The 11,269-nt window shown below is 37.6% G+C and overlaps 1 protein-coding gene across 3 annotated transcripts in view; it reads right to left on the bottom strand.

The window, feature by feature from the left end:
* LOC109537616 (tyrosine-protein phosphatase non-receptor type 4) overlaps positions 1-11,269 on the bottom strand; it is a 73,723-nt gene that overhangs the window by 29,120 nt on the left and 33,334 nt on the right. For 2 of the 3 annotated variants that reach the window (XM_019904424.2, XM_019904425.2), the window contains exons 7-10: positions 10,027-10,179; positions 9,426-9,671; positions 4,778-4,944; positions 953-1,182 (exon numbers count right to left, since the gene is read on the bottom strand). In XM_019904424.2, coding sequence (XP_019759983.1) covers positions 953-1,182; positions 4,778-4,944; positions 9,426-9,671; positions 10,027-10,179 — 796 coding nt within the window. The remainder of the gene's footprint in view (positions 1-952; positions 1,183-4,777; positions 4,945-9,425; positions 9,672-10,026; positions 10,180-11,269) is intronic. The other variant, XM_019904426.2, reaches the window with a different exon arrangement.

Genomic DNA, 11,269 nt, shown 5'->3' with positions numbered 1-11,269 from the left:
AAAGTTATACCGAGTGGAATAAAAGTTGGAAGCAGAAGAAAGAGTTTAATATTCGGCCATCTACGGTACAATACTATGAAAACTTCAAACCATCAATTTCAATGGTTAAGAAATGCTTTACTCAGTTTCGTTACCAGCACAAATGACGCAGGACGTTCAGGTCGTCCAAAAGAGGTTGTTACGCCAGAAATGGCCAATAAAATCCATGGAACGATGAACGAAAAGTGCGTGAGGTGGTTGAGGCTGTAAGCAACTGAGAGGGTACATCACATTTTACATGAATATTTGGATATGAAAAAGCTATCCGCACGATGGGTGCCGCGATTGCTGACACTCGACGATAAGCGCTCCCGCGTGACCATTTCAAATGAATGTTCGGTCGCAATCCGAACAAGTGTTTGCGACGTTTGGTAACCGTTGACGAAACGTGGGCCCATCACAACACACCAGAGACCAAATAACAATCAAAACAGTGGGTTTGTGCAGGTGTACGTGCACTAAAGAAGGCCAAAATGGGTATGTCGGCCAACAAGGTGATCGCCACAGTTTTTTGGGCTTTGAAAAGTCCTGTTTCATCAGGACAATACACGGGTGCATACGTATGTAGTCGCCATGGCAAAAATCCATGAGTTAGGCAAAAATCCAGCATATTCTCCAGATTTAGCCCCCTGCGACTAGTTCCTGATTCCAAACCTGAAGAAATCGCTGGGCGGTAAGAGAGCTGGAATATGTGTATCGAACTAAAAAGAGATTATGTTGAGATATAAAACGGTTTCGGCCAAAAAAAAAATTCATTCAAAAAGTCACTGACTTATCAAACGACCCTCATACATGGAGTTTTATCTCCAAATATGATATTCCTATGCAAAATTACATTATCAGCAATCTGATGAACAATCGGTTGGGTAATTCAGTTTTCAATTCAATTCAAGTAACACAATCAATTACTCACCTGTTACATTAAATCCATATTTTCCATCTTCATCAGGATATAAAATAACAGTAGCAACATGTTCATCTATTATTTGAGATATCGGAGAGTGGCTTGTACTATACGGCGGAGTGTCATACAATCCATTAGAGGCAGGAGAAGAAATCTCTTCATCGGCATAACTCATTACTCTTCCAGCTATGCCAGGAGAAAATGGTCCTTCCAATGTCCTTTCCAAAAAACCACCATCACTATCAAATTCAACGTTACATGGGGTAATATAAAATTGACGTCATTCCTTTGAAGATGTCGCCTGGGAGTATTTAGAGAGTACAGAAACGGGTAGAAAATAAAAATTCTTACACTCAGTATTTTGGTGATAAAATTAGATACGTATAATGGTCCTTTGCCGGACTATTACTTGATACTGAGTTCTCTCAAAAGTTTCAGTTAAAAAATCCCTCTTTAAATGGTTCGATGCTTGATGTTCAATCAAGCTCAAAACTGGCGTAATCGTTCCTTATGGGCCTTGAGTATGACTATCTGTCTGAGCGTAATCTGTTACTAACAGCTTTTTCAAAAATATTCACTTTTTCTCTGCAGTCAAGTACTAACCCAAACGACACGGTCTGGAGAGAGGGACTCCTCTACAAATTTCTCAACGTGGTACCGGGCAGCCGAATAGCATTCCAGCTGAACAACGTGCTCTTTGATAGGTCTTTCCAAATAATAACAGGAGGGAGCAAGAGCAAAATGAGACATCTCAATAATGGACTACCTCAGGGCTCGGTACTAGCACCTGCCCTGTTTAATCTATACAGGGTATCCCGTAAGCACATGATCAAAAGGACACTGCGATACTCTTTGCACCAAAAGAAGACGATCTGATCTAACTTTTATTAACAAAAACTGTCTGCCTTTTCTGCTATTGATGATCAAAGTTCTTTAAAAAAATATTTTTTTTCCAAATATCGGGAGAATGGTACGATGTGTTTAGTGAAACTCGCTGTAAATTTATTCTTATGTAAGACTCATATTTTGATGAAACAATCGAGTTCATCCGTTTTGGACAAGTGGAGAATTCTTGAGGATCGTGGTACGAAAACTACCAGAACTTTTTGTTTCGTGGATGAAATCAAACTCATTTTTTTTGGTTGATGCACTAATTATTTGTTCACAATTTTGTGCTCTTTGTAAAATCTTATAGCATGCATAGTTTTTGCGAAAAAAATATTTCTGTTTTCTTGCCACTTAACAATGTTAGATATTAACTGCAAATATCGTGATACGAGGCATAAAATCATTGTTAATCAATCTCACAAAATCGTTTTAAATGACCTTTTCTAATCAAGAAGTGACGGACATGGTCAAAGTATTAGGGTTTTGCGAAGACAACTGCCGCGTAAAAGCGTACGCGTTTAATGGTAACAACGGACCGAACTCTTTCATACAAAACGCACCTAGAAAACACCGCAGCTAAAATAAACACCAGAAATAATATAATTCACAAAGTCTGTGGTACTTCTGGGGCGCGAAAGCATCCACTCTCAAAACTTCAGCTCTTGGCCATGTTTACTCCGTGGCTGAATACTGTGCCCCAGTCTGGCTGAACACCTGCAATGTAAAGACTATCTACACCAAACTCAACGAAACAATGAGAACAATTAGCAGCTGTTTAAAGAGTACACCTTTGCATTGGCTCCCGGTTCTGAACAATATTGCACCTCTCACCATCCGCAGACAACAGGGCTTAGTGAATTTAATAAAATATTGTCAAATCTCCTACACCCAGTGCACAATGACCTTCCTGACGCCCGCTTGCAAATACTGAAATCTAGATCGCCCCTACTACCACCGGCAGGACCACTCTTGGCAGAGAATTTCAATTTGACCGATAAATGGAAAGAAGACTGGGAGGCCTTGGGACTGGCCCTGGTAGTTCATCTAACCGATCCTACAGTCAGCAATGGAGCTGCCTAGCCTTGAGTGAAAAACACTCAACAAAATAAGAACATCCCTCGGCGTCAGTAGTCAGTCGTAGTACATAGAATATATTTGTGACATTTTTCTCAAGAACAGAATCCATGTAAACCATACGCTTAATAAATAAACTTGGTCCTCTAAACCTGTAAATCAAACTTTTCCGTTTGGCCACGTTGGATCACATGCAGCAGTTGCCATGGGGTTAATTGGATTTGTATGCTAGTAATAATTTAATACTCCGGAGTTATCAATTTGCGAAACTAATGTTTTGAGATATGGTTTGGGGTGCTACTCGATTCCATTCACCCATGTTTTCCAATTTTAATTTGTGTGGTTATTCTGTACCGTTTGTCACCATGGGTGGTTGACTTAGGGCACCCGCAGACGGACGACTTTTGTCTCTCGACAATTTAGTCGCCAAAACCCGGCGACACTGGAGCCTACACACATTTTTGAAGCGTTAAAAGTGCGACCATGCCGTTTCGGTACAAGCCAAATTTAGTCAACAAATTCATCTGACGCTACCACAATTTTGCCGCCAGTCTGATTTATCCCGTTCAGTCCTGTGAGTTCGGGACTGAACAGGATGGTAAAAATCTGTAACGACTTTTAGACGCAGCGTCTAAAAGCCTGGGTTCGCTTGTGCGATTGATGCATGCGTCTGACGCAAACAGCGGCTGCAGTGTCCATCGCATGCGTCGTAGGTGGGTTCGCTTGTGCGCCTAAAAGTTGACAAAAGTCGGCAGCCCGAGCACAGTGCAAAGGAAAATTTGAGTAGCTCTCTTATTAGAGGCTCTTTTATTAGAAGAGATTCCGTTATTTATTACGAACAGAAAACCTCACCATTCTATGTACAATCATCGAAATACAGAAGGGACTTTTGTCAACCTTACTTCAAGGTATCTTATACAAAAGGTTGCTCGTGTGCGCGACTGTGTTTAAAATAATGAGTTCCATTTTTACCAAAACTGTCGCGCTACTCTGATGACTTCTGTGATTATATCTACTGTCCATTATGATTGTACGTACTATGTTTTGTATTTTTTTTACCATTGTTGACTGTAAGGTATGTATTATATGTTGCAATATTTTGTTTTTTACTCGCTTTGTCCATAAAATTTGTGAATTTTTCTGACGCAATAAAGCATATTTTGATTTGATTTGAATTGAATTTGTCTTTACATTTTTCTGTACTGTCCAAGTTAGCCCCAGTAAGCCGCAGCAACCCCTTCAAAGGCATGACGTCATTTATGAATCATGATATATATGTTACGGTTAAGGTTGGAAATTACGTTAGATTCAATATTATCCAGTTTACATTGATGATCACATTAGTTAATGTCCGAATATAAAATCAGCCAGCTAATGGCTACTTTCACACAAACACCGTGTTACAGCCGAGACAATTTTTGTTATTAAGTCAACTGTCGCGCAAGAAGTATTGTTGATAGAAAGTGATAGTTCATTCACAATGTATCAAATAAAACATTTAACTTTAACAGGGGAAAATGACTGAACTCGAAATTAACCATCTTGACCTTAAATTAGCTGAATCTTCACATTAACTGGTTAACATGTTTACCCATTAATGTCAAGATCTGCGAAGCTCAAACCTCAACCATAACATATACATATTATTTAAAAGTAATCAATAAGGCCCTGTCCCATTCATCAGTTTTAGGATGATACTAAGATGTGTTTCTATTGGTTGACGGACACGACGGACGAATTGATTGATCTCCAACTAACAAAAACACTTTCGTATCATCGTATTAACGGATACATGGGACATGGGCTTTACTAATAAACTTAGTTTACGAAATTTAAATTAAACTAAAATTCAAGATGTTTTTAAATGCTTACTCATCCGATATTCGCACATCTTCCGCCCATGCCTGCTTGGGTTTGTTTGAACAAGAGGTTGTGACTTTATGAGTGTCATGTGGACGGGAGGGTCTAGGTGGGGCTAATGACACTTTGCCTTTATCTTCCAATGGTGGTGGTGGTACAGATCCACTCTTATCTTTAATCTGAAACGCAATTACCACAAGCGTCATAAGCGTCTAGAGCAACACTGCAGACATTGATAAAGGAAAAAGCAATAATATTTTTAACCAAATTCATGCTGTCCTACACAATGAGGTACAGACGGTGTAAACGGGTTCTAGTTACAATACTATAAAGTTTTCGGGTTTTAAACAATGAACAAATTAGCTAAACCTGCAGCAAAAATAATGATGTATTATTTTCATTGTACTTTAGCAATCGATCTATCAATGATCAATGTTTGTCTTACACAATTGTTTGCATAAATATCTTAACATTTTATAAGCCACATATGTTTTTACATAAAGAAGTATTGAATTTGACCAAATACTGCTATGAGTATGTACAGAGTGGGCCACTAAGAGAGGTGGTCGGCCGTATCTCACATCATTAGTCGTATCGATTTGAAGTAAAAAAAATATGAGTAAACTGATCAAGAGAAATTAGTGGAAATTACCTTAAAATTCGAAAAACGATCGCTAGAGGGCCAAATGGCAATCGTAAATTTTAAATACGGATATTTAGCGGCTAAGACAGACTAAGGTAGCTTGGAAATACTTTCATTTTATTCTTGAGAGAATTGCATTTATTTTTTGTGGTAGTATTATTGTTGTAGCTAGTCAAATAAAGTAGCGGGGGAAAGTGGAAAGTTTTCGATAGCTCCGTATTGACTTATTCAAATTCAAAATTTAAATTCTAGTTAAAAATCTGTTTATTTACTTTAACTCATGCTATAACATATTAACTCTTATGATTGCCTCTTTGGCCGCGAGAGGGCCTTATTATCACTAGTCGTCAAACTTTGTCGTTTTTCTTCAATTTTTTTAATGAAATGATATATAATATTTAAGAGAAAGAGAACGAAAAACGAAACAAAATAATGAAAACCGAATATCGATGACTTTTTTGCCACGGAAGACATAAATAATTTTAAAGCGAAAACAGTTTAGGTTAAACCGTTTTTACGTCAAGTATTCCGTTTCGTAATAACAAATGAATTTGTTTGACAATTTTGTCCAACTTGAAGTTTTAAGTCTTTTTTTTGAAATGCCTGATACAAACATCAAAGCTTTTGATATGTTTGCTGTTTATTTTGAATGCTTAAAAAGTGCAGTCATTGGTTCAAGAGTGTATGCGGCACGTTTTCCGGGGAGACACTGATATAAATACAGATTTCTTACTCGTCTTGCTGAACGATTACGGACTACAGGAAGGATCCACTGTCCAGATTTAGTGTCAATGTCTGGTGAGGAATAATTGGGAGCCAAATTATTCGTCCATTTATATTTGAACAGAAGCTAAATGGAAATATGTATTTAGACATCTTACAAAACCAACTATCATTACTTTTAGAAGACATACCGTTGCGAGTAAACATGTTTTTTCTACAAGATGGGTGCCGGGCTCATTTCTCCATTTCTTGGTAAATGTCCGTCGATTTTTAGACAACGCCTATCGCGATAGATAGGACCGAGGCAGTTTGCTCCCGGGGGTGGCGATAAAAGAGATTATTTAACAAGCCAGACCAATTTCCAAACAGAACCTAATAAGAAAAATTTAAGATGCAATTCACCACATTTCTGTCTCAGAGCTAGTGTTGCTTTATCTATGAAAAACAAACTTGAGCAATGCATTCGAAATCACGGAAAACATGTTGAGCATCTAAGCAGGTTTTAATCCCAAGGGTGCATCTCGTCCGCAGGAATACTCATACTGCGCGAAATGTAACAATCGGTTCTTATCAGAACCCATAATTGTAATGTCTTATTATAATATCATTGTTATCGTCAAATTGTTTATATCTTCGGTTGCAATAAATATATCGGTGTGTGCTTTTCACTAATTTGCTTCATTTTTTATCCTCTTTCTAAGCAGCTTCAATTTAATCGTTGAATTTTGTTAAGCCAACACGGAGCTATCAATAACTTTCTGAACCATTATTTGGCCTTCCCCCGCCACTTTATTTGACTAGCTAGAACAGTGAGACTCCAACAAAAATGAAGAAAAACGTTCTCCGGAATAAAACTTAAGTATTTTCAACATACCCTATCTGAAACCCAAAAAATTCGTAATTAAAACTTACTGATGCAATTTCGCAGTCTAGCAGCAATTTTTCGAACTTGAAAGTAATGTCTAGAAATTTCTCGTAGCCTCTTTACTCAAATTATTTTTTACCTGACATCAATATGACTAATGGTTTGTGAGATATGGCCGACCACCCGTCTTAGTGGCCCACCTTGTACATGTAAAATTTAACATACATAAGCTAAAGTATTAAAATACACAACACACTGTTTCGAAATTCTAAAATGATGATTTATACAGTGATTCACAATCTTATGAACACAGAGCAGGGGCTTGTATTCAAAACAGGTCGAGGACTTCAAAACAAGTCGAGTTGCAATTTGAATTTTTTTTTGCAGGCCCATGGTTAACGTCATGCAGGGAGATAAAGTTTTAAAAAAAATATTGGTATTTTCTCTTTAACTCCTACAGTTTATCAGATATTTCTCTAAAATTTTTTACGTAGGCTGCTGTTTGGACCCTTTCCCCAAGCCAAGCAATAGAGATGAAAATATTATGTTTTTTAGCATAAAACCTATCGGAAAACCACCTACGCCATCACGTGCAGGGCAGACCGTCTTTATTCCCAGTTTGTTTTGGACAACAATTTTTTTTTTGTTAATTTTTTATAAACATTTTTGACAAAAAAAATGTGTTTTGTTTAGTTTCTCGTTCGTAAAATCGACACGATTGATCTTAATGTTATAAATGGTTGAATTATAGAGTATTGAATTATGAAGAGAATGAGAGGTCGGCCGACCTGATAGGATCATTCTAACCGGAGAAAACTCGAATAAACCGGAACTCTTTACTGTGTTTTCTTAAAAAAATCAAAACTTGGCTTTTTTTGCTTTGTTTGATAAGTATGTTTTCGAGTCTGTTGAATGTGCCCAGGCGGCGATGTTGTCTGATAGTTTCGAGGATTTCTTTCCGGTTGTTGAAAGTCTTGTATTAGTGGGGTTCTGGGATGGTAGTTGCTGATCGTTGGGTTGATGGTTCTAGTTTCTTTGATGTTAAATCTTGGATTTCCGTATTTTGCTGTGTAATTTTTGCGTTTCTGTATCTCTTTGTAGAGTGTACATGTAGTTTGCTGGGTGTTGTCCGCTACAAAGGACGCATGTTGCAGATCTTGCAGGTGGTTGTGTCATGCTCTCCTGAGCATTTTACACATCGATACGGTTGCAGAACTCTTTTGTGTGCCCATATCTTTGACATCTAGTGCATTGGACGATTTGCTTTTTTTTAGGTGGCTCAATAATTACTGTGGCTCCTGCTAGCTTTGTTAATTTATAAATGTCCCCATGGCATGCCCCTCTCCGTGGTTCTGTGTCGAGCATTTGTTAAGTTTTTCACTTTGTGGTCGTATTCTTCGATGTTAGTTTTAAGATCTTTGATGGAGGTAGTTGGGTAGAGGTTGCGGATGGCTAATCTGAATGCTCGGTACGGCAAATCTTCAAGAAGCTCTGGCAGAGTGTTTCGTAGGAAAAGTTAATAACTTGCACTTTTCAAACGATTAGGTAAAATAACTGGCCCAACCAAATATAGCCCAAAGATAATTTTAAATTCTTTTTGGAAATGATGGGTGGATTTTGATCGGAATATGCATGGCTGTTGTGTAGATTTGTGATTTCCCTGCGCGTAAAACAGGCTTCATCAGTGAAAAGGATACTTCTGTGAAAACAAACGTTTTGATTTAAAATAAAATTCGAAAAAATCTTTGGCCCTAAGTCTTGCGGTAACACTTATTGAACTGTTTGAAAATGATATGGATGGACCGTGGACTGCGGAATGTTAAATTGCCTGGATATTCTGCGGGTACTGGTTTGGGGTTCATTTCCAATGTGGTGTAAAATTTGCTTCTCACTTCTTGCGTTCACTGCGCAAATGCGTTATTACGTTGGCAACGAGAGCCCGTCTCCCGAGCCTTCGTGCAACATTAGCAAACGTTTGTCGATTTGGAAATATTCTTCGGTTCTCCACCACACTTCTTCGGCAGTTACTCTGACAAAACCCAATACTAATACCAAATCAACTTGCTCATTGAATGAACATTTTCCAGCCATTTTTTTTAAATTAAAAACAGCTTGGTTTTACGAAAAAACCCTTAGGTACACAAGGAAACTGATGCGCGTAATGTACGAGACGTCAGACTTGACAATTTATCTTGTTAACCATGGGCCTGAGAAAAAAATTAAAATGCGTACTCCACTTGTTTTGAGGTCCTCTACACGCCCTCTATGAACCGCCTGCTCTGTGTCCTTAAGGTTCACCCTCCATATTCAATTAATAAAGTAGAAATATGTAATACCACCGGTCGCTACTTTGTAATTTTGTATAAAAAAAATTTGGTTTAACAAAACTGAAGATAAAATATTGTTAATTAGTGGGTTTAAGCACATACCAATTGTTTACTTGGAGATCTAACAAATTTCCTTTCCAAAATTCCTTTTCTTTTAACATCTGACATAGTTTGAAATTCAGTGCGCCCTGAATAACTGAACTTAGAACCCAGCGACAGAAATTTCCGTCGGACTTTTGGCGAATCCAATCTAAAAAATGTATGGTGTTCCACACATGACTTCCATAACGTTTTTGATGACCTGTAGTACTCCATGTTAAAACCAAGCAGGGTATCATAATCTTCAGACTGAAAACAATATGTATTATAACAAATGGATAGAGTAGGGTAGAAAAACTTGTATTAAAAATTATTGGAAATGAAGAAAGAAACACACAAAAAGACATTATAGAGTGTTCCATTTAAAATAAGTAAGTTTGATACAGCTTCCGGTATAACTGGAAGTCGCATAATGTCGCTGTTATTTCATCTCAAAAGAGTGTCTACGAAAATTCCATTATCCATATTTGCTGAATTCAAATCGCATTACTCCCGAAAAATATTCTAGTGGACGCTGACTGTAAAACACATTGTATATCCGTATGTTGCTAACCACGACACTAAGTTATTCGGGTTTGTGAAACAGTTAAACCATGGTACTTACCGGCTCTCTCCTCAGTTGTATAAAAAATTGCTTCCTCTTGAAAGAAATTTTCATTATCTTAGACCATGAAAAAGTATTAAACTTTATATCATTATGGAACACTACTATGCCAATGTGTGTCACTCCTAATTGGATAGTCTTATTTGTACTGTCCTGAAACAGATTCAAATATTATTATAGTTCCATCCAACATGGAAAAAACTAACTATTGAGGATTGTGACTACTAAAATATATCAAGTTCAACTTCAAAATGTGAGTTGGTTCTTCAAAACTGTAACAAATCAATGAATCTTCTATGAACCGCCCTTAATGGGTGGTTTCGGTGGTGCGACTGCGGCTCGCGATTCATGGCTGATTGCAAATTAAGCCCGTGTCCCATGCATCCGTTTGCACGATGATACGATGGTACGAAAGTGTTTCTATTGATTGGAGATCTGTAAATTCGTCCGTCGTCGTACCAAGTTAAAAAAATTTTAACTTTATACGATGGTCGTATGGTTTTTAGGTAGGGGCAACATCGAGGCCACTTCATGATTGGGACAGGAAACGGCGCGGCTATACTTCCGGGCAACAACAAAGAACATCCCTGGGGGATATTCTGTGGGGAAAACAACAAGTGGGGCTGCCAAGGGTTTATTTATTATTGATTTCGCTGTGGACAGTGCAAGACGTTCAATAAAATTATTGAATTTTGCTTCGATCGTATTCTTCCTTAAATTTAACCCTACCAATATACATACAGGGTGATTCAAAATTGGCGTCATTCCCTTTAAGGGGTGATCCAGGCTCCCTTGGGGAGTACGAGAAAAATATAGAAATTTTTTTTTCCAAAATTTCTAGAAGATATTAAGATATTACCAGTGGAAAATCGAATTTTATCTTTGTTATTAAGCATTATTTTGAAATTGTTCCATGTTTATTTGGTAGCATAGTGGAATACTTAAGCTTTCAAAAAGAAAAATTAGGATCTTTGCTTCAAATTACAAAAAATTTTGATATCAAAAAAGTTCTCTTCTACAATTTTTTGATGAAAAGGCACAGCGGCAATGATGTTTTTGTCATTAACAGATAGTTACAGGTGGATAGCCCTTGTCAATAATAACAATAATTTGTCAAACTGTGACTTACTTTGAATTTCCATTCACGCATTTGCGGATATGCGATTAGTTCAGGGGAAATGCTACAGTAACATGGCAGAAGCTGAAAGAACTCACGCCAACAAAGGGCGAGGAGAGTGGTTCC

This window comes from Dendroctonus ponderosae, unplaced genomic scaffold (genome assembly GCF_020466585.1).
Source record: "Dendroctonus ponderosae isolate FM_Combo_2020 unplaced genomic scaffold, Dpon_F_20191213v2 Dpon_F_20191213_2, whole genome shotgun sequence".
Classification (NCBI taxonomy): domain Eukaryota; kingdom Metazoa; phylum Arthropoda; class Insecta; order Coleoptera; family Curculionidae; genus Dendroctonus; species Dendroctonus ponderosae.
This window is presented reverse-complemented; position numbering and strand designations above follow the sequence as displayed.